Consider the following 24,599-nt stretch of genomic DNA (forward strand, 5'->3'; position numbering starts at 1 on the left):
AGCGTTCGCTCGTCACGCCGAAGACCCGGGTTCGATTCCCGACATGGGTACAATGTGTGAAGCCCATTTCTGGTGTCCCCCACCCCGATATTGCTGGAATATTGCCAAAAGCGGCGTTAAACCATACTCACTCCTCACTTTATGAGGAACTATTTCATTCCGCGATACAGCTGTTTTTTGTATGGCTGTCAGTGTAAACATGAAGTCCCATCTACTAAATAAAATTGTGTGTAGATCTTCATCCTTCCAGGTAAATAATAGTGATGTAAAAAGATTATAACAATTTACATTCACTTTGTGTGGGTTCATTGGAGTATGAATGTTCATAGAGTGAGGGCCAAACTTTGTATGAATGTCGGAGCATACAGTTTGGCCTTCACTCCATTAAGGTTCATACTCCAATGAACTCACACAAAGTGAAAGTTGTTTCTTAACTGAGTTATATGTTTCACTTCATGTAAAAATGCTAAGCAACAACCAGTAGGATTGAATCCCTTTGGACATTGCAGGTTAGAATACATCCTCAGCAGCATGGATCAGGTGATCAGGCTTGATGTCTTGGTTGGTTGATTGATTGATTGATTGCGTCATCGAACCCTGATGGTAGGGATGCTGGATCATCATATCAATCACTGGATTGTCTGGTCCAGGCTCTGTTATTTTTGGGCCGCCGTCATACAGATGGAATATTGCTGAGTGCAGCATTTATGACAAACAAACATAAGATAAATCATACTTATTAAAGTACAGACATTTATTTACACCAAAGTACATATATATTTACATCAAGATGTTTTGTTTTACAGTATTTTACACAAATTAGCATATGATATAATCACCTCATTTACTGTCGCTAACAATATGAATAAATTATTTAAAATTCTTTACGAAAAATTTATCTCAGAAATCCTGCCCTTTCTTGTTTTCCTACCTACTTATCAGTTCGAGTTAAAAAGATAAATAAATCGGAATTTGTCTATTTTGATTTTTGTCAGCCTACTGACCTGAAGTTTTAGTAAAGAAATCTGTAACCACCCCCAAAGTTTATGTTTATAGGGGAGACTACAGTAATGCAACTTCAATTTATCCATTTTTGGCTAAGAGTTTTGTAACAAGGCCATATGTTTGTTCATATTCATTGTACATCTGAACTGAGAGGTTGATGAGGTCACTAGTGTTATCACATAGGCTAATATTTACATTATATCACAATGTATCACAGAATTTGCTTATAGTTTGTGAGGACAACACCCAGAATTTGCATAGAAATACAGGTTATCACATCCGGTTAATCATGTAGAATGGGAAACATTAATGTCCCATGTTCTCAGAATGTTCCAGAAAAGTATATGAATAATGCTTTTTTCACCTTCTTGCATCTACAAGACTAAGAAAGAGTTATGACAGCAGACTTAATGTAGACTGTACCTGACAATGGGATAAATATTGTCAAATGTTTATGACCATGTGCATAAACCTTTGATTTTGTGTTTGAGAATACATATATGGTGAACTTTGTTAAAAAAGACAATAACTTAAAGAAGAATCTCCTAAAAATATAAAAAGAAATGATGTTTATGTCAAAGACATTTTGCAAAATAAAATTTTAATTCAATTAATAATCTGACTGGCCATGTTATTCACCTGTAACATTTATAATATCCCACCGATATATACATTTGTAGAATGTAGATGTGAGGCAGATTATCAGACCCTATCTTCCTGTCTTTGGAGATCTATTATGACCTGGCCACAAACAATGAATCTGTGACCAATAAGACAACAGATCTACTCAATAGATAACAATGTCAAACAAAGTGTTCTACTTTCCAGGTTGCACCCAACACAACACATACATGATGAAACATAACCCATTCAGGTCTCACAGGTATATGATTGTAATATATGAACACTTTTATATAATTCCCAGAAAATAATAAAACTTTTTTCAGAGTCAGGTCCGGTATAATATCATCTGGATTATTAAAAGACATGTCCCTGGTTAGATTGTCTCCACTAAGTATACTGATAAAAAAAGAGTAAGGAATCTATTGGGGATACTTTTTTGTATTGAAGACTGACCACACAATTTCATAAAAATATCCCCCCCAAATTCAAACTTCTTTTGTTCAGTATATTATCACTTGTAGTCTGGATGATGCTTGGTAACTATTGTGGGAAAGTATTCTGCATCCACTGTCACTGAAGGGGCATGACTACAGGAAATCTGTGTATCCTGAAAAGCAGTTCATGAGGCCGATCAATCTCATTTAAATCAGATCTTAGTTCTCGCTATCGCTAAACAAAGATCTGAGGATATCCCATTACGGGTCACGTCAGAAGGACCTTTCATCCGACCAACAAAGGTCATGTCACGCCGAAGACCCGGGTTCGATTCCCGACATGGGTACAATGTGTGAAGCCCATTTCTGGTGTCCCCCGCCGTGATATTGCTGGAATATTGCTAAAAGCAGCGTAAAACCATACTCACTCACTCACTCACTCCGACCAATCAAAGCGTCACTTACCAGATCATGAAAGTGACATTCGGAATGTGTTTTCTAATCATGCAACCTAGAAAACGTTAACAGGGGGTATTCCGAACGACAGTTACAACAGATTCCGTCAAAATCATCGTCTATCTCGCGCTTCCATGGGATAAACATTTGAACGGGGGAGGCGTTGCACAGTACGTGGGAAGCACTGCCATACAATCTCAGCCATATATTAGACATTCCGGAATGTGTATTTGTTCAGTTTTCAAAATTTTAATCGAGAACTGTGTCAACATATTTTTCAAGTGTAGTCTGAAATGGAAGTCGCCAACTTGAAACGAGTGCCGAAAAAGTTCGAGAAAGCTGCTTTCTAATTGGCTGATGTCGACTTCTTGTTTGTCATTTCAGTGGTCTGTCAAAGTTCGCGAAAAGTCGTTCTGACGTGACCCGTAATGGGATGTCCTCAGGTCTTCGTTTAAACGGCAGCGAGAACTTAGATATGATTTTAAAGAGATTGTTGGGTTGATGACAATGTCAGTTTTAAATAAATATGTTCATCCAAACTCGAAATATGAACATAATCAGATTGCTGCCTTCTGGATCTTCTGAAGCTCTCCCAGCAGTTCATCATCCAATGATTAGTTTATTTTTTGGTTGATAGCTTCTCTCCTCGGGGATCGCTAGCAGCAGCCTCTCTTAGTCTCTTGATGTACTCAGCGCCCCACTCGCGCAACAGGTTCTACAAGAAAGAATTAATAATGAATATCCTTGTTGGGAATCCATGTTAGAATAGGTCCCAAGGAACCTATATCGTCATCAAAAGAGGCGACTAAATGGATTAGGTAGTCATACTCAGTTGATGGTGTATCTTCACACCCTGACAAAACAAAAGGTAGCTCATAGTAACAATCACTGTTTTTTTGGTGCAGACTTATTGTTAAGAGGCTGCATTATATAGCTGGAATATTGCTGAGTGGTTTAAATAAATAGCAAATATCTTAAATGAAATGTCTAATTAGGAGATAAACCTACTGTGTTTTGAAATTTGATGTAGTCCCACTGTAAATAAATACTTCTTTATTTTAATTTTGAACCGAGCGCTTTCCGTTGCAAAAAGGGACCTCTTAAAGGGCAAGTTCACACGGAAATGAACCTATTTTTCTTGTACTTTTTCCACATTAAAAGAGTTAACCTAGAAGTGTCATAGACAAAAATAAAAAAATATCACAATTAATCAACATATTTTTCGCATTAAAACGATTTATATTTTTCACATTTACCAAGTGTTCTATTTCCACAACAAAAACACCATGGCTTATGCCCCTTGCAATATGACGTCATTGGTGCCAATTGATAAACATTATGACGTCATCATGCTTTGTTAGAGCCGCTTCACGTGGTGTAGGTACAGGTGTGTGATTCTAGCGTCTCAGATGCCAGCCAGCATAGTGTTATGCAGAGTCACCACTGCGCCGGAGTGTGTCGTAGGCCATGTTGTTTTACCGCAAACTGGTACTTGATATCTTTTGCGTTGAGAATAGGCAGGGACCCAGTTGAATTGGCACCAATTACGTCATAATCTAAGGGGGATAACTCAGGCCTGTTTAGCTTGAAAAACGAAGGCCTTATAACGGCATATCATTTTCACACTATTGTGAGCTTCCTACTTTCACTGTGAAAAAAATGAGTGTATATTTTCAAACACAGATACTAATTAATTCTAAAATTGCGTTTTGTTTAGAAAAAGAAAGAAAGTGATTTTTGCGTGTACACTACCCCTTTAACCAATCAGAATCAAGCATTCATCAATGTCATGGTAGAATCGTGAATTATGAGAGTATAGATATGGTAGGAATGGAAGTCCCCACTGCTGACTTCCTCGTGCCACAAACCAGACCTTGATGAAGAATTCAGCTCAAAACTGGATACCTTGAAGCAGTGTTCGAAATACCTGCCTGCCTGACCGTCCGAGACGGGTTGATTTCAACTCGGGCTACCAGATTTTCAAATCCCCCTGCCCGACGGTCGGGTTATATTTCATATGTGAAAATATTCAAAATATTTCCCGATGATAAGCATTAATTCACATGTAAAGATGAATAATAAAATGTAACCAAAAAGAAACTCTGTTAGCTTATCCTGAGAAACATATGATTATAGTGGGCAGGCAGGTTTTGGTCAGGGCTGGCAAGTATTTCAGCTAGCCAGTCCTGTGGTCTGGCTGAAATTTTTTCGAGTTTCATACCCTGCTTGAAGATGAACCAAGCTGTGATACAGCTGGAATATGGCTGACTGTACTGTCAAACAACATTCACTCACAGAGAAGACTTATGGGAACATTACCCATTATGTTGATTGTGATTTACAACATCAGTATTATTAGTCAAGCCTATTTCTGGTGTCCCCCATCATGATATTGCTGTATAATTGTTAATAGCAAAGTAACCTAAACTTACTCACTGACTCTATCTCTGTTGATTGTGACTTACCTCACAGTATTCATATGTTTTCCTAAGAGAAAGATGGATACCTCTCATCTCATCATCCTTGAACACATACTTGACCACCTCCCCTGGGATTGGCTGAAAGGAGAAATCTCGTGTCACAAAGTGGTCCTCACAGTAGGCAGTCCTTACTCAAATGGGAAAGATTTCCTGTTCACATTTTGCCTGGGTTAGGGCAACCTTACCCTAAAGCTACATATATTTTTTTATCTGCTTCTAAACAGGGATTATGATTTTTAATAGTTTAGAGGCAGGGGTTATGGGTAGAAGTTTTACCCTCAAATGTTTACCGGAAGTTCTATTTATTTTTGTACCGCCATATTTATTTTCTCCAGTGGAAAGAGTGATTTGTAAATTGCTTGAAGTATAACAATAACATACTGACAGCTGAAATGTACCCCTTTTCGTCAATATCAACAAACAAGGCCAATCCAAAACCATCGTTTGGGAGTAATGTATGATTTTATTTGGTCTTAATGGAATTTTAAAAGTATATTTTTATATTTCTGATGTGAAACAAAAAGTTATTGACTCACAAATCCTAAATCATGTGTGATTTTAGTATGAATTTGGAAATTAATCGATTCTTATTGGGCAACCAGGGGTCATCAAATCCCAATAAAACCCCTCTGATTGAAACAGCCGATTTGACATTCGCATCACTGCAGACCCTAATACATGTATACAGAATAGAACTTCTTTTTCACTCATTGTTGGTAGACATTTTATAATAATTATATGTACAATTATAGATTACAAAATGTGAAGTTGTGTTTGACAACATTCAAAGGATGTGTGGCATTACATTTTGTGCAGGAAGAGAATCCATTTATAGCTTTGGGGACAACAGAGTGTATGAATGTTATTTCGCACTTCTATATATGAATGTGACATCATATCTGTTGCATCACAGTGAAAGATATGGCATCATAATAGTGATGTGCAGAGTAGAATGAAACCTTGCAGTCTTGCTTAGTTTTCCCTAAGGGTGCCCACTTCATATTAGCTCACAAAATTGCTGTAAGTACATGCTTTCAGTGCCTGTCATATGTTCCAGTGAAGGATAACAGTGTAAAAAGATGGCTTGAGCACATACAGTACAGAAAGCAATGCGGTCCAAATCCAAGATTTGCCCTGATTATATTTCTAGGTTTTTCATCACCATATCCATGCTTTTGGATTCACCAAAGTGCTCAACGTCTAAACCCTGTATCACTTTAGGCTTTCCTACAACAAGCTGACATGCATTAATATGACTGAAATACTGATCAAAGTGACGTCAAACTGGACTCATTCAAGTCTCAATAAAGCATGCATTGCTCACCATTGTTGGTTGTCCTTTGGGTCCTGAGGACTTGCGTACTACGTACAGTAACACTGTGGACAGGATCTTGAGGTTCCGCTGATGGGTGTCACTCAGGGGTTCCGTGGAAAGTCCATAGTCAAGAGGCTTCAGCAGCAGCTGTAAGGAGAGATGGTTCTAGTGATTCTACAACACTTGTTCTAAGCAAACAGCTACACTGACAGCTTGATTCAGCAGCTGCATGGAAAGATGGTTCTAGTGATTCCACTTGCTCTAACATGAGGAGGAGGACAGATGGTGGAGGAAGATCAAAGAAGTCATGGTGTGTAGAGTTGTGTCCCTTGGCTGCCAACATCATCTGCTTGGTGAATTTAATCTGATTTGCCCAGATTATGATCCAAGTGTGTTTAGAGTGAGTGAGTATGGTTTTACGCTGCTTTTAGCAATATTCCAGCAACATCACAGTGGGGATACCAGAAAGGGGCTTGACACATTGTACCCATGTTGGGAATTGAACTCAGGTCTTCGGCTCGACGAGCAAACGCTTTAACCACTAGGCTACCCGAACCCCAAGTGTGTTTAGAAATACAGTAAACTATGTTTATAATGAACACGCTTATAACGAACTGATGGATATAGCGAAATGTGTTTTGATCCCGTCCATTTGCTGTATATATCCTGTTTAGATGCTTATAACGAACTACGGTTATAACAAACTAAAATTAGAGGTCCCTTTGAGTTTGTTATAACCGTAGTTTACTGTAATAGTTTTCACAAAAGCAAACGCCTACAACCTGCATTAATTCGGTCATTCCTGCCACATTAATACTGACCTCCGTCATATGACTGAAACGGTTAACAGGCTGACTGACTGACGACTAACGGCGAAAAGGCGACTAATGGGATCAGGTGGTCAGGCTCGCTGACTTGGTTGATGCATGTCATCAATCCCAATTACATGGATCGATGCCCATGATATTAATCACTGGATTGTCTGGTCCAGACTTGATTATTTACAGACCGCCATCATATAGCTAGAATATTGCCGAGTGCGACGTCAAACATCAAACCAACAAACCAACAAACAACTGACACTGAGGAAAAGGGTAATTGTGTAGGACAATTCAGTATGGATGAGGACAAATGAGTGAATATGGTTTGACTTGTATAACACAGCACTCAGCAATCTTCCAGCTATATGACAGCAGTGTGTAAATAATTAATTTTGGTCAGATATTGTGAGCTATTGTCCACGCTGTCTGGGTGCGATGGCTCGCAATCAACCAAGTCACCGAGTCTGACCATCTGATCCATTAAGTTGCTTCATTTAACAAGAATAGGTTGCTGGTGCCCTATTCTGACTCGGGATCACGACAGGTTGCAGCTTAATAAGATAAGACTTTCACTTGGAATTTTCGAAATCAACTTTGTGACTGGAAAGTTTTCCTCTTCTACTGACATAATCCTTAAGTTGCTCCGTATACTTACAGTTGTGATTAGACTCCTGGAGACGAAGATCCCAACCAACAACAGAAATGCCTCCTGTTGTCCAATATTTGTTGTCTTGCCCGCGCCATTGAACTGGATGCGGTCCTGAAGACAAGAGGAATAACATCATAGCAACAGACAAAACAATATATTATGCACATAAAAAACATGAATGTTTCACAGAACCTTTGATGCAAGTCCTAAAATTTTAACAGCACTGTGATAGAAATGTCTGTATCAAGTAGATTTCTTTGCGTAAAGTGACACCTAAACTCACCAATTCCACTTGCCAGAAGTATCCATCAGGAAAGCGTTGGCCATTCTTGATGAGTTCAAATACAGCTGCTTTTCGATGGGTTCCCAATACTCCTGACCTTGGCTGAAACATTTACTTGTCATCAGAACAAGCATATAAACCCCTGTCATGTGATAGCTCCAGTTTCTCTGCAACACAGTAAAACCTACCTCCAACGACCATGACCTACCACAGGCTATGTGACCTCTACCTACCTCCACTAAGATGACCTCTGTGACCTCCACCGACTGTGACATCTGTCTACCACAGGCTATGTGACCTCTACCTACCCCCACTAAGATGACCTCTGTGACCTCCACTGACTATGACCTCTGTGATATCTGCCTACCACAGGCTATGTGACCTCTACCTACCCCCACTAAGATGACCTCTGTGACCTCCACCGACTATGACCTCTGTGATGTCTGCCTACCACAGGCTATGTGACCTCTACCTACCTCCATTAAGATGACCTCTGTGACCTCCACTGACTATGACCTCTGTGATGTCCACCGACCATGACCTCAGTGATGTCTGCCTACCACAGGCTATGTGACCTCTACCTACCTCCATTAAGATGACCTCTGTGACCTCCACTGACTATGACCTCTGTGATGTCCACCGACCATGACCTCTGTGATGTCTGCCTACCACAGGCTATGTGACCTCTACCTACCTCCACTAAGATGACCTCTGTGACCTCCACTGACTATGACCTCTGTGATGTCCACCGACCATGACCTCTGTGATGTCTGCCTACCACAGGCTATGTGACCTCTACCTACCTCCACTAAGATGACCTCTGTGACCTCCACTGACTATGACCTCTGTGATGTCCACCGACCATGACCTCTGTGATGTCTGCCTACCACAGGCTATGTGACATCTACCTACCTCCACTAAGATGACTATGACCTCTGTGATGTCAATCTACCTCCATGATCTCTACCTACCCCCACTAAGATGACCTCTGTGACCTCTACCTACTTCACTAAGATGACCTCTGCATACCTGTTAACTCTCACGCATCTCGCGTGAGTCTCCCGCATTTATCACCTACGTCACGCTCACACGCAAGGTTGGGAAATTCTCACGCATTCATATAAAATGTAGATAAATATATTTTGATATGCTTTTAAATATATTTATCAGAATACATGCTCTCTATAGCCATTAAATTGGTCTTAAAATCCCCCCTCTCCCCCCTCCACGGGGACCAGCTTGCAGCCCCTGCACCCTGGCCTCTCAATCATTTAGACATCCAGGGGTTGACAGCTATGCCTCTGTGATCTCTACCTACCATGATCTCTGTGATGTGGTAGATGAGGTTTTCCACAACATAGGCAAGTACTTGGAGCAGCTGGGCCTGGTCTCGTGTGATATTCCGCCCACCCACAAGTGATGACAGGTCTTTCGCATTCGGCCCTATGATATCCCCCATCACAGGATAAATATTGCCAGTTGGCTGAAAGACATCAGTAAAATGTATCAAAATGTTTCAGAATCAAACAAATGCAACTGTAGGATTTGTTGGTTGTTTAACACAGCACTCAGCAAATTACTGTCCCATGAGGGGAGGTGGTGGATTAAGGAACAGATAAACGTCAGTATACTTACATTGAGATACAGCCGATGCAGGGCTGCCACTATTTCTTTCAATATAATCCCGAACAAGAACACACTACTAGGTCTACTGCCTTGGTTCTGAAAACAGACCATATCTCAGGAATAACAGCAGTTATTCAACATCTTCAAATGATGCAATAATTACAGATATCATACACTGGATAATCGAGGGTAAGATTTCATTAGATATCTTGCACCTTTTATAGAACGTATACTACCAGTTATAGGATTTTGTTGCAAGTCACAGGTAAAGAAACCATCAAATTTATTCACATTTGTAAATTATTTGTTCTGTAATGAGAATGATGATAAGAAGGATGGCAGAGGTTGATTCTGAACTGATACATGTACACAATTAAATGGTACCAAATTCCAATCTATGACCTTGAAATGAATAGGTCTACTTTCAGAATCCCTGTATGAACGAGCCCTCATTATATTTAATCAAGGTCTTTAAATTATACTGAATGCTACACTTTAAGGTGAATGAGATATTTGTACAGAAGCCCTTTAGGGCCATTTGCTTTTTTCTTGAAATTTCAATATACCTACTTCAAATTATCTTGAAATTTGAAGATATAAAGTTGAAATTTTAAGTCATAATCTTAAAATTTCAACTTATTATCTTGAAATTTCAATTTAGTATCTTGAAATTTCAAGAAAAAACTAAAAAACAAATGGCCATAAAAGGCTTCCATATATGTGTGACATAACACTTGTTTCATTCATGAAAGAACAGAATAATTTCATTTAATGATCAAACCAGACACAAAACAAAGTTATGGTGGTCCTAGGTTGTTTTGTTGTTTAATGCCGCACTCAGCAATATGATGGTGGTCTGTAAATAATCAAATCTGGACGAAATAATCCAGTGATTGATATTGTGAGCAACAATCCATGTCATTGGGGTATGGTCACACACTATCGACCAAGTTATCGAGTCTGAACACCCGATCCATTGTCACCACTTACAACCAGCATAGGTTGCTGGGGACCTATTCTAACCAGGGATCTCCATGGTGTCTTTAACTCTATAGTACAATAGTCACAGCACTAAGGTCACATTGTAGAGTGGGACCCAGTACAATACACATATCTAGGAACAAGGGGCAACAATTGTGTGCATTTTACTATTGTATTTACTAAATACACTATTGTGATACTGTTGAAAAGTAAGCATCCTATATTAGTGTCTGATATTAAAATTATCAATGCTTTCTGAATAGCATCTTCCCAAGGCAATGGAGTTAACTGACTGTAAAAGTCCAGTTTCCACCCTTAACAAACTATGCTGGAATTATGGAGTTATATTTTGGCTGGACTATCGAGTTTGTGCATAGTCCAATCAAAATCACGTAATTAAATTGACATCCGGTTCATAAACAACATGGATTTCAACGTGCAGATTTTGGTTGACTGCAGGATTTGCAAAGGATAAGTAACGTCAATTGGGCATTAACAAATATTTTCCTTATCTTTTCATATTTTTAATCAAGGTGCTCACATGATTTGATGCACTTCACTTTATCACAATATAGATCCTGATCAAGGATCAGATCGTCTTGACTGGCGCCGCCATCTTAGTTGAAGCAAATGCAAGTGATACGAGAGGTGGAATCTAACTGGTCTATAAGGGGGACATAGAAGGGACATAACTCAAAGTAGCCACTGGTACCGCTACAATTGAGCCCAGAAATTCTAGCCTAGTTCGGCAAGGGTGGAAACTGGACTTTTAGAGTCAGTTAACTCCCTTGCCTCAGGAAGATGTCTGAATGTCTGAAGTAGTTTCTCTATTTATTATCATCAATGCATTATTAACTATAGACTGTTTCAATGGTGGAGAGGAAGGCAAGATGGTGCTCCCATGCATCTGTGAGTGTGTCAGTGTTGCTATTGAAAGAAAATAACAGGGGACTGACACCAATGAAAATGTTTAGAACAGAAAGAAATAAGGAATCAGAAATCTGAAAAATGTCAGCAAAGATGAAGTTTTAATTTGTTCAATAATTGATTTATTTTGCACTATCAGAAAATAAATATGAGTGAACAAATGTAAGAGAGAACAAAAGATGTTCAGTGTGTGAAAAGTGGTTAAAATCAAACAGTGGAATATTAATAACCTAGAAAACAACAATATTAAGAAGTGAGGTTGGAATGGTGAAAGAGGAGTTTCTTTGATGCAAAAGGGTTAAAAATAATATTACTATGATGACAAAATATTGTCTGTGTTAATTTATACTAATTCTAAGGAAATAACTAGAGTTAAATTTTAAACTCATGCAACAGAAAAAAAGCAATGTTATTCTGAAAACATGTGACCATCAGATTAGAAGGTGCTGACGACTATAAGGAAGAAACCACGTACTTACAACCTCGTTTCATACAAAGCTTACTTCATTGCAAAATAAATAACATCATACATTTAAGGAACAATGCAAAAATTATAAGTGTCTCACGTAAGCAGTCAAATATTTGATGATTTACATTTTGGAACACATGCTTCCTGGAAGCGTGCCGTTTAACACTTTTACGACAACATAAAAGCTATGTCATATAGCATTTAAGATATGAAAAGCATAAATATAATTCTTACTTCCATATGGAACATGTCAACAGGATTATTTACGTTCAGTGGTTTAAACAGTCGAAATGCAAAGTTACTGATTTCATGGTTTGTTGAATTGAGGTGATGATAATTATTTTATATTCAATCTCATTAAAATCATTACAGTATGATACCTCTCTGTTTGAAGATCTGAGGACACAGCTATAGGAGGTGGCATTAGGTGAACTCATTAATCAGCCAATCAGCTTTAGGGATTCTAAATTATTGGATTGAGTGGCTGAATCGTTCAGATAAGCATATCTGATTTTTGTATCTCGAAAATGAATGAAATTTGGCAGTTCCAAATGCAAAACATAAAGCCACACTACTGTATAATGTGGATATTTTATACATCTTATCGTTTCTACATTAAACATGGTGTATCATGGGTATATTTGTCTTCTGTGGTGGTTTTCCTTTGCTGATCAAAATTTGAAAAAAATAATAATTCAGATTGAGGAGTCCAACGTTTGCTGAGAGTTCACCTGACTTGACCTTCTAGGGAGGAGTCATCAGATGTACAGAGATATTATATCACAGTGAAATACCTGATCGTAATGAGATTGTTTTATAATGTACATGTTTCTTCCTGTGTTAGTAGGTTACCTTCTTGACAGAAGCTTTGAGAGAGGCTATAAACCAAGCACAATACGCAATATGACGGAGGCGCCTGATCCCCTCTGAAACACAAATAAACAAAACATTAGCCTATTACCAGGATAAATCATCATTCTTTCAAACCAAATCTATCAACATAAGTTTAGAAATGTTATTGTGTGTTTTAATTTAGCACTTTTCATTTGCCACAAAACATTTAATCCATGTGAGTGACAGTTCACTGGGTAAAAATGACACAGAGGCCACAACAAATTGATTATTCGTCCTACGGAATTGGAACAGACTAAATTTATTGGTTCTGAAGTATTCATTTTGCACATATTGTCTCAGAAATATTTTCTTGTTACACCACAGTCAGCAATATTCCAGCAATATGAGAGTGGCCTGTAAATAACTAAATCTGGACCAGACGGCCAGTGATTGATATTATGAGCAACACTGGAGTGTCACTACAACAAGCACTACTAAGGACAATTCTAATCTTGAATCCCTCAAGGGTTTGGAGCTTTCACATTTAAAACAACTTGCTTGGCACTCTTTTTTATCTTTGAAGGTCAATTTTGTAGCTAAATAAGTTCTAATCAGCCTTTGTATTAAAACATATGAAATCAAATGTGACTATACCGAGGAAGAAATAATCAATTAATAAAATCTTCATAATTTCATTGTCAACTCTTCACAAGCTTGTATACACCATGTGTGATACATCGTGGATACAAGGCTGTGAATTATTGACGATGGCTGAATTTCCCTCCTACTGTTGCCTAGCTGTACATCTTTTAACAATGCACAAAAACAAATACTTACTTGATCCAGGAAAGGGGTAGTTATTTACCTCTAAGTGGCGGATGGCTGAAATGTACATCAGTCTTATGTGGAACGATGTCACATACGTTTCAACTTTAACAATAGAAATGTCTCAAGAAGAACCCACATTAAACACATATGATGGTATACATATTTCAAATGAACCTCAACAATGGGAACTGAAATCCGATATCCATATACGCATCCACGATTTCCATTCAACCACGCCGTGTGAAGAGTTAAGCACTGCTAAGATAAGAGTTGATATTTGAAAATTTATACAAAATTGGCTTATTTATATTTTCAACATTTATTATAAACATGCATATTTTTTAATTTAATTGCTGATAATGATTCCTGTTTTCTGTGTGTAAACCGATTGTATAATTGTATTATACAGACTGGGCTGACGTACAAACAACTATATCTAATATCATTTCATTACATGAAAGTGACACATACAAAACCTATAACTACAATGTTATACATACGGATGGCAGCATCAGGCGTTTTCTTCGAATTGGGCGGAAACTCTCCATCATATTTTCTTCTGAACCTTGACTTTCCTCTGAGCCCTGGTGTAGAAGCAGTTCAAGACATACAACTATACAAATACATACCTGACAGGTGAGTAACATACAAACATACAACATACCTGACAGGTGAGTGCCATACAAACATACAACTCCATACCTGACTGGTAAGTGCCATACAAACATACAGGAACTACATACCTGACAGGTGAGTGTCATACAAACATACAGCAATGACATACCTGACAGGTGAGTGACATACAAACATACAACATACCTGACAGGTGAGTGACACAAACTTACAGGAACTACATACCTGACAGGTGAGTGTCATACAAACAGCCCACATACCTGGCAGGTGAGTGTCATACAAACATACTACATACCTGACAGGTGTGGTCATACAAACTTACAGGAACTACATACCTGACAGGTGAGTGTCATACAAACAACAACATACCTGACCGGTGAGTGACACAAACTTACAGGAACTACATACTTGACAGGTGAGTGACATACAAACAACAACATACCTGACAGGTGAGTGTCATACAAACAACAACATACCTGACAGGTGAGTGACACAAACTTACAGGAACTACATACTTGACAGGTGAGTGACATACAAACAACAACATACCTGACAGGTGAGTGTCATACAAACATACTACATACCTGACAGGTGTGGTCATACAAACTTACAGGAACTACATACCTGACAGGTGAGTGTCATACAAACAACAACATACCTGACAGGTGAGTGACACAAACTTACAGGAACTACATACTTGACAGGTGAGTGACATACAAACATCCGACATACCTGGCAGGTGAGTGTCATACAAACATACAACATACCTGACAGGTGTGGTCATACAAACATACAGGAACTACATACCTGACAGGTTAGTGACACCCAAACACATGACACACCTGACAGGTAAGTGTCATACAAACATCTGACATACCTGACAGGTGAGTGACATACAAACATACAACTACATACCTGACAGGTGAGTGACATACAAACATACTACAGACCTGACAGGTGAGTGTCATACAAACATCCGACATACCTGACAGGTGAGTGACATACAAACATACAACTACATACCTGACAGGTGAGTGACATACAAACATACAACAGACCTGACAGGTGAGTGTCATACAAACATCTGACATACCTGACAGTTGAGTGACATACAAACATACAACAGACCTGACAGGTGAGTGACATACAACTACATACCTAACAGGTGAGTGACATACAAATATACACCTACAAACATGAAAATCCGCAGATTTTCTGCAAAAGGTTAAATTCTAATCTTTGTTATAACCAAAATGATCATTTCTTTTAAGTGTATTGTTACTGAGTTCATCAGCTCGATTGATGCATAAGAGAGTTTGAGCACATCTCAAAACCAATCCTGCTCCAAAATGAAACCCTCCATTCCTCCCAGTAAGTATATTACAGTCTACATAGGCCTTACATAATCTGGTAAGGGTCCTAGTACTATATATATATTCTACCAATATTGTAAAGTATGACATCTATTACATCCTACTATTGTAAATATTGTGGAACTAGTTAATAATAATATTACAAGTAGTCAATAAAAAACAGTCAACTCATTTATGCAAGACTGCAGCCGGCATTTGAAATGTGAATGTGTTGAATGGTTATTTTGAAAGTTCGATTTGTTAGTTTTATTGTTTGATACCAGAAACCTCGAAACATGATTGAGGTGAGCCATGATAAGGTACCCATGATCATAGAATTCTGGCGTGCCCAAAGGACTCAACTCTGCACAGAGAAGTGCGTTGCCTTAGATTCCTGGATAAGAATAACATTTAACTGGAATACCAATTCTCATGCAATGTGCAAAATAGTCGCCTGCATGCTTGCAAAATTTCAGATGGAAAAAAGATTCTCTCATTTCTGTAGATCAATACGACCATCAAAAATCATAAAATCAAATTAATATCCATAACATTTTGAGGTTGTGTGGTCGCGAGATCAGAGTTAGCACCCTTCATACTATTTGACTAATGATTTGCAATTTGGGTTTTCTTTATTGATACCTTCACAAAATCAATATTCTGGAAATATAAACACTTGAAATTTGAAAATGGGTTGTAACTTTTAACACTAGCTAGCCCACCTGGACAGCAATATTTTGAGACTATTTCACACATTGTTCCCAAGGAGTGTTGCTGCACAGAACCTGGATCAAGAACCATGTTCATTCATAATGCTTTCTAACAGGCCATGATAGTAATGTGTTGTGTGGTTCCTCCTTGATGTGTTTGCTTGTCCTGAACGGCTTCTCAAAGGGAAGACTGTTTACTGGTTAGAATCTGGGTAAATAAGTCTGACCAAGATGCCATAGAATTCCTGTATTCCTACCCCTGATCACACTGGGTGGCCTAGTTCAAGGTCTGGTCCTGCTGTGATGTTGCATATAGATCTGGCTGATGGATACAGTTCAAGGTCAGGTCCTGAATATGATGTTGCATATAGATCAGGCTTATGGATACAGTTGAAGGTCTGGTCCTGCTGTGATGTTGCATACAGATCTGGATGATGAGGTCTGGTCCTGCCTATGCTTGTTGCATATAGATCTGGCTGATGAGTTCTGGTCCTGCCTATGATGTTGCATATTGATCTGGCTGTTGGATATAGTTCAAGGTCTGGCTGTTGGATATGGTTCAAGGTCTGGTCCTGCTTGTGATGTTGCATATAGATCTGGATGATGAGTTCTGGTCCTGCTTGTGATGTTGCATATTGATCTGACTTATCGATACAGTTCAAGGTCTGGTCCTGCCTATGATGTTCCATATAGATCTGGCTGATGAGTTCTGGTCCTGCCTATGATGTTGCATATTGATCTGGCTGTTGGATATAGTTCAAGGTCTGGCTGTTGGATATGGTTCAAGGTCTGGTCCTGCTTGTGATGTTGCATATAGATCTGGATGATGAGTTCTGGTCCTGCTTGTGATGTTGCATATAGATCTGGTTGATGGATACAGTTCTAGGTCTGGTCCTGCTTGTGATGTTGCATATTGATCTGACTTATCGATACAGTTCAAGGTCTGGTCCTGCCTATGCTTGTTGCATATAGATCTGGCTGATGAGGTCTGGTCCTGCTGTGATGTTGCATACAGATCTGGCTGATGAGGTCTGGTCCTGCCTATGATGTTGCATATAGATCTGGCTGATGAGGTCTGGTCCTGCCTATGATGTTGCATATTGATCTGGCTGTTGGATATAGTTCAAGGTCTGGCTGTTGGATATGGTTCAAGGTCTGGTCCTGCTTGTGATGTTGCATATTGATCTGACTTATCGATACAGTTCAAGGTCTGGTCCTGCCTATGATGTTCCATATAGATCTGGCTGATGATGTCTGGTCCTGCCTATGATGTTGCATATAGATCTGGCTGATGAGGTCCGGTCCTGCCTATGATCTTGCATATAGATATGGCTGATTGATACAGTTCTAGGTCTGGTCCTGAATATGATATTGCATATAGATCTGGCTGATGATGTCTGGTCGTGCCTGTGATGTTGCATATAGATTTGGCTGATGAGGTCTGGTCCTGCCTATGATGTTGCATATAGATCTGGCTGATGAGGTCTGGTCCTGCCTATGATCTTGCAAATAGATCTGGCTGATGAGGTCTGGTCCTGCCTATGATCGTGCAAATAGATCTGGCTGATGAGGTCTGGTCCTGCCTATGATCGTGCATAAAGATCTGGCTGTTTGATATAGTTCAAGGTCCTGTCCTGAATATGATCTTGCATATAGATATGGCTGATGAGGTTTGTGTGTGCGTGTGTTACCCAGGAATGTAGGTTCTTGAGAACCCTGGGACTGAAGGTTCCACCAAGTCCTGACTTGCTTTGTGATATTGAGAGCATGCGTGGAGATCCACCCATATATTTAGGTTCCAGAGATCTCTGGATCTGAAGGTTCCAATAAGTCCTGATTGACTTAAACTTGACATTGAGGTACATCAAGTATATTTAGCTGACACTCAGTATCATGTAACCTTGAATATTTAGTGTTCACATTTGACACCAAGAAAGACAGGTCTCAGAGCTGTTGTTTAGGCAACAAACTCAATATCAAATACATTGTGGTCCTAAAAGTAATAGGACAGGACCTGATACAGCTGTGTTCTATGAAGTGCCATTTTCTTGCATTATAGAGGTACTAGGCTCAATGGACTGTCACCCATTTCTAGTCTAGATTTAGACATTGTAATTAGTGTCATGTGTGAGACTTTGTATTTGTGTTATTAGTTTAATCTGTACCCAGTAGTATGATATAAATCACAAAATGTGAGTTAGCAGAGAGAAAAGTGTTGAAAAGTCCCCCTTTAGTTAATGCTCAACCAGCATAATAACCAAATGTGAAGTGCTTCAGCAAGTCTTCAAAATATAACTGCTCTGTACATTCCGGATGAACATACATATCATCATTTGTTGGTGTACCTTCATAAACAAAATGACCCGAGATGAACCGGGGTAGAATAGGTCTTGCCGTAAAAGGCGACTATGCTTGTCGTAAGAGGCGACTAACGAGGTCGGGTGGTCAGGCTCGCTGACATGGTAGATGCATGTCATCGTATCCCAATTGCGTGGATCAATGATCATGATGTCAATCACTGGATTGTATAGTCCAGACTCAATTAATTACAGACCGCTGTCATATAGCTGGAATATTGCTCAGTGAGGCGTTAAACAACAAACAAACCAACCAACAATATACAAACATAAAAACAAAAGATAGAACTAGCTATACGACAACAACCACAAATGACGATTCTAAGCTAAATGTGCAACAGAAAGAAGCCAAGTGGCTGCATAACCTTGTTATATAGAACACAGGACAGATAGTGTTAGTTCATCTTCAGTATTGTTGAATCATAACATCCAACACGTCTCAAATGATCATATTTCTTTCCACAAGCGTCTTACTGCTAAGATGATTGTAAGTCTATGCTAAAGTATGGGAGTTATGATCACCCTAGATCTATGATAGCATTGCGGAATGGGGCCTTGGCCAATTTGTTTTTAAGTGTCAAAATGCTTAAATTTGAAAGTATGCTAATTTAAACCGATTAGTTTGTATTTTTTATATTTCAAGTTCTTCTGTGACAAAAAACAAGCACATTAATAATTAACTGGTATTTTTAAATTAAGATCCCTAAAGTTTAAGGCATCAATTTTCCTTCTTTATTTTTTACCTTCTTGCAGTCCAGGGCCAACTTGCACAAAATGATCTTAGCACAAATACGATTGAAGCTCCCATGTTTTTACATAGACTTACAGTAGTCTTAGCACTAAGATTGCTTTGTGCAAGTGGACCCTGGACTGCAAGAAGGTGACAAATAAAGAAGGAAAAATGATCCCGTAAACTTAAGGGATTTAATTGTTTTTGTTTCCAAATTGACCGAAAAACAGAAAGGACCATAAAGTGCATTACATCACTTTATATTGAAAGATATGCAGTGAGGCATCACTTATCCGGATATCAGATATATGGATATTCTGTACGATAATTAATTACAACAAATATTATACTTTACTTATCCGGAAATCATTTTCCTGGTCTGGACGGTCATACTTTGATACCAAAAGGTAAAATATGCATACAAATTTCATGGCTAAGGTATGAGGATTTCATTCAAATGAGATCTTTTACTCTGATACGATCACAGGGAGAGGCATCATTCTACAGTAAAAAATATGATTGTCATGATATTGAGGTGTGAGGTACTGACAGGAAAAAAATTAACACCTTGGTAAGATTAACCACCATGGTTTAGTTCTTTAGATGATGGACTACATCTAGGAAGGTGGAAATAGTAGACTAACGATTAGTCTCTGAAAGTATATAACTTTGATAGAAACAAAGAACTCCATTTAAATTGAAAAGAAGCCCCAGATGATTGGACCTGAACCTGTGGAAAAGCTAGACTCGCTCAGGTAGTAATATAGCATTACAGTAAGGGCTGGGTGGAAGCGAAAATAATATGGTGTTATAAGCACTGTATGATCTTGGTATTAATTTGAAATATGGAAGCTCACTACTTTGTATTCCTTTTTTCAATTATCAATTTATAAATTCAATATTATAACTCATATACAAACAAAATGTAACTAATTTTATTTCATACATTTTCACATAACAAAAATATTTCTATTTTACAAAAAATGCAAATTCCACACATGATATGACAACAGATCCACTGTTTTTTAGCAATTGTTTATTGTAATGGACAATTTTGTTTCCGTGGTAACCAGTGAGAGCCTTCCACCTTTCTCCTAACACAGCTCTACAGAAGTGACAGAGTTCATGCTATACTCACGCAGGGTGCCGTGCTCAGAGAAAGTGTGCAAATAAATACGATAATTGTTAGTTTGTAGGTTAGTAATGCAATTCTAGGTGAAAACATGTTAATATTAACCCCAAAACAACAGAAAAACAATTAGATGAAAAATAGATAATAAATTAAAAAATACCAAAAGAAAGAATGTTCTGATAGATGTTAGTTTTTCTTTAAATCATAATAAAACAACAAATTTGTATCTACATTGAATTTTATTTCTCACATATGTACAAAGGACATTTTACTTTCATGTTGTCCGAGAGGAATAACCTTATTGAAAAAAGTTCTTACACAAATGAAATTGTAGTTTCGATAGATTTGGTAAAATATCTGTATAACTCTCACAAAGATAAAACATATTTCGGTGTTTTGATAAAGGTACAGTTTTGTCTCTAATTTTCCCATCTGTAGAATAATGAATAAATATACCTACATTCTTATTTACAGCTAACATTGGTGTAGCACCATCTATGTACATCTATTTGGTTCTAGTTATGTACAAGTTACAACTAGCTGATTAGTTAAGTAATAATCACATGTTACATGGTGTGGAAGTAAAATATTTCAATTTCATTATCAAAGAAAATTAAAAACAATCGTGCGACTGTTATCTGGACTTTTTTACAAATGATGTTTTGAAAATATTATTTTGAGGCATGACTGAACAGTTATCATATTTCAATTTCCACACAGTGCAAAGTTTAGCACCGAAATGATTAAACACATGTCAATATCAGCTGTTTCCATTTAATCACAATAGTAACTTTTGATAACCGTAAAAAAGAATCCGAAAGAGGTACTATTGTATAATGGAGATTAAAACCAAGCCTATCATTGCTACAAGATAGGCTTATCAATGAAATATATGTCTACACATAATCTATATACTTTTTCAATTCAAGCATTCCAACTCACAAATCGCAGTGTTTAGTCATAAAATTGGCACAGCTGTGTTATATATCACAGTCATTCAAGAACTGAAAATATCATACTGACCAATCATATTTGAATATCCTTATATTCAAACTGACCAATCAGCTTCAAGATAACTTGAGATTCAAAGTATGAGTGGTGCAACTTGTTTAAGTGAAAGAATATGATTGGTTCAGAACATAAGGTGGGAAGACTCTCCTTGGCTCATCACTATGGCAACATCCCAGGCCAAGGGTTAAAGTTCAAGGTCAACAGGTTCTTGGAAGGTGTCAGTGGTATACATAATAGTTGGATCCGTCGTCATACATCATGTGGGGATTACTGTAAGATTTCACTGCAATGGCAAAGAAAAAACCCACATGAGATATACTTATATATATATATATACATCATACTTTCAAAATTGCAGGATATGGATTCTCAAAATTGGCCAAAAATAATGTAAATTATAATCTATTAAATTTCTTGAAATATCTTCTATTTTGTTTCCAAATTTGTCAAAATTATGTACTTTATTCATAATTTTGATTGTATATGAGTTATTAGTGTTACTTTGTAATTTGTTTTCAATCAGCTTTTAGCTAGTGCAATGGTCATTGTTAGTATACAGGGACAACCATTTAATAGGCTGGCAGGGACTGGGATGTTTTTGTTAGGGACTGGATATTTCTTCAGTCACTGCATCTGCAAGGGAGTTAACTGTCTATAAAGGTCCAGTTTCCACCCTTGCCGAACTAGGCTGGGATTATAGAGTTATATTTGGGCTGGACTAACGAGTCTATGCATAGTCCAATCCAAATCGCGGAATGAAGTTGACATCCAGTTTGTAAACTGCCGTTCAAATTTTGTTCGATTGCAGGATTTGTAAAGGATGTACCGCCAACTTGGCATCAACAGATATTTCCCAAATCTTTTTATGTTTTTAATCAAGGTGCTCACATGATTTGATGCACTTCGCAAAGTAAGACCCGTTTTATCACAGAACAGATTTTGACTATTGATCAGATCGTCTGGACTCGGGGCGCCATTTTGTTTGAAGCAAATGCAAGTAATATGAGAGGTAGAATCTGATTGGTCAATAGGAGGGATATAGAAGGGACATAACTCGTAATAGCCACTGGTGGCGCTACAATTGAGCCCAGAAATTTTAGCCTAGTTCGGCAAGTGTGAAAAGTGGACTTTTATAGTCAGTTAACTCCCTTGCCTCAGAAAGATGCAGTCACTGCTTCCAACATTATTTCTTTCTCAAACAAGAACAAGCGGAACAATTTTTACTTTGTAATACGTTTTTGAGGTCAACAAGCATGTCTGACGAAAACTTTTCAATCTACATGTAAAACAAAACAATTAATTTTTCGAATCCCAGGGTGCCCAGAGTATGAAATGGTTGCTCCCTAATCTCTGGAACAGAAGGTTGTAGTTAGCACATGTATGACATAGGGGGGGATAACTCACCTCCTCCTCCACCTCGTGACCCTCTACTGAAAAGGATAAAAACCACCCCTGTAAACAATACATAGAAATACAATATATGGTAATACATGCACACATATAATTCATCACACACATAAAAAAAGCAACAAAACCCTTTCCAGAATAAGAAATCATTGTCCATGAAACCATCAGGATTAACATTCAACTTTTGTTGTCATTAGTTATATTTGTTCAGAGCTGCTCCTGTTCCTATGGGTCTGGTTATTACAGCCCTGTGATATGATCGTCTATATGTTGGCGACCGCCTCCGTGGTCTAGTGGTAGAGCGTCCGCCCGGAGAGCGGAAGGTCCGGGGTTCGATCCCCGACCGCATCATACCAAAAGACGTTAAAAGATGGTACTTGTTGTTACCCTGTCTGGCGCTTGGCATTAAGGGGCTAAAACAAGGACTGGTCGGCTCGGAGTCAGTATACTGTGTCTGAGTGGGGTATTCATGTTAAACTGCGGCATGAGTTCTCAGTGAGCTAGCATTATAAATCGGCATCAGTCCGGACTAGTACAAGCAGCCACACACACACACACACACGTGCATGCACGTCGCTATATAAGTGCAATAATCTTGGACGCAACGTTAAACCCCATTTCACCTCACCTCTATGTTGGCTCTATCGCACATGCAAAATGCCTCATATCATAGATAGGTATACAATAAATGGTTCTATTATCTTTAGACTTGAGCAGTGGTTTAGCTGTTTAACTGAACAGCATTATGGCAAGACTCACAACATAACCAAAAGAAATAGCATAAGCTGAGGCAATGCTAAGACTAAGTGACAAAATTGTTAAGGCCCATTTAAGGACAGGTGTTAATAAAAAATGTTATATCCAAATTAACATACTCCTTAATTATTAATTTATCAGTTGTTCAATCATTATCTTAGCTAGAGAGAAGTTAAGAAGAACACTTTTTTTAATTTGAGTCTAGGAAACATAGTTAATATGTTAAACATCTGTTAATGTATAGAAAATGCTATATCATCAGTGGTTGTGTTAAAGCACAAAGAATAAGCATGAATGAATTTAACAGAAATTATTACATATATATCTATTCTATTTGAGCTCGGGGCGATTGGGTAGCCTAGTGGTTAAAGCATTGTGTGTCACGCCAAAGACCCGAGTTCGATTCCTGACATGGGTACAATGTGTGTAGTCCATTTCTGGTGTGCCCCGCCGTGATATTGCTGGAATATTGCTAAAAGTGGACAGCATACTCACTCACTCATTTGAGCTCATGCCTGGTCTAAGATTGTTAAAAGAGAAAAAGCATCACCAAAGTGGTAAACATCTTATACCTGCATCACTTAGGCCTTTCCTCCCACATCAAACCAATATGACTGAAATACTGTTAAAAGCAGCTCTAAATCCAACTCTTTCATTCACTCACTCTTATGAATATGTACAGGAAACAATTCTTCGTGAACATGAAGAATAGTGCTGTTACAATTCACTTGCATATTCATTGAATCAAACCGTATCCCTTCATGAACTGAAGTCATTAT

The 24,599-nt window shown here is 38.2% G+C and overlaps 1 protein-coding gene across 7 annotated transcripts in view; it reads right to left on the bottom strand.

Annotated features, from left to right (window-relative positions):
- Nucleotides 1-2,938: 2,938 nt before the first annotated feature.
- Nucleotides 2,939-24,599, bottom strand: part of LOC124152445 — a 73,802-nt gene continuing 52,141 nt past the window's right edge. For 4 of the 7 annotated variants that reach the window (XM_048382239.1, XM_048382241.1, XM_048382242.1 and 1 more), the window contains 11 exons: nt 23,062-23,087; nt 14,233-14,316; nt 13,742-13,786; nt 12,923-12,996; nt 9,703-9,789; nt 9,386-9,550; nt 8,068-8,169; nt 7,791-7,895; nt 6,324-6,461; nt 4,985-5,077; nt 2,940-3,234 (listed from right to left, as the gene is read on the bottom strand). In XM_048382239.1, coding sequence (XP_048238196.1) covers nt 3,139-3,234; nt 4,985-5,077; nt 6,324-6,461; nt 7,791-7,895; nt 8,068-8,169; nt 9,386-9,550; nt 9,703-9,789; nt 12,923-12,996; nt 13,742-13,786; nt 14,233-14,316; nt 23,062-23,087 — 1,015 coding nt within the window. In that variant the 3' untranslated portion in view covers nt 2,940-3,138. Of the gene's footprint in view, nt 3,235-4,984; nt 5,078-6,323; nt 6,462-7,790; nt 7,896-8,067; nt 8,170-9,385; nt 9,551-9,702; nt 9,790-12,922; nt 12,997-13,741; nt 13,787-14,232; nt 14,317-23,061; nt 23,088-24,599 lie in introns of all 7 variants that reach the window. The other 3 variants (XM_048382243.1, XM_048382245.1, XM_048382244.1) reach the window with 3 other exon arrangements.

This window comes from Haliotis rufescens, unplaced genomic scaffold (assembly GCF_023055435.1).
Source record: "Haliotis rufescens isolate VD_foot unplaced genomic scaffold, xgHalRufe1.0.p SCAF_4, whole genome shotgun sequence".
NCBI classification, from domain to species: domain Eukaryota; kingdom Metazoa; phylum Mollusca; class Gastropoda; order Lepetellida; family Haliotidae; genus Haliotis; species Haliotis rufescens.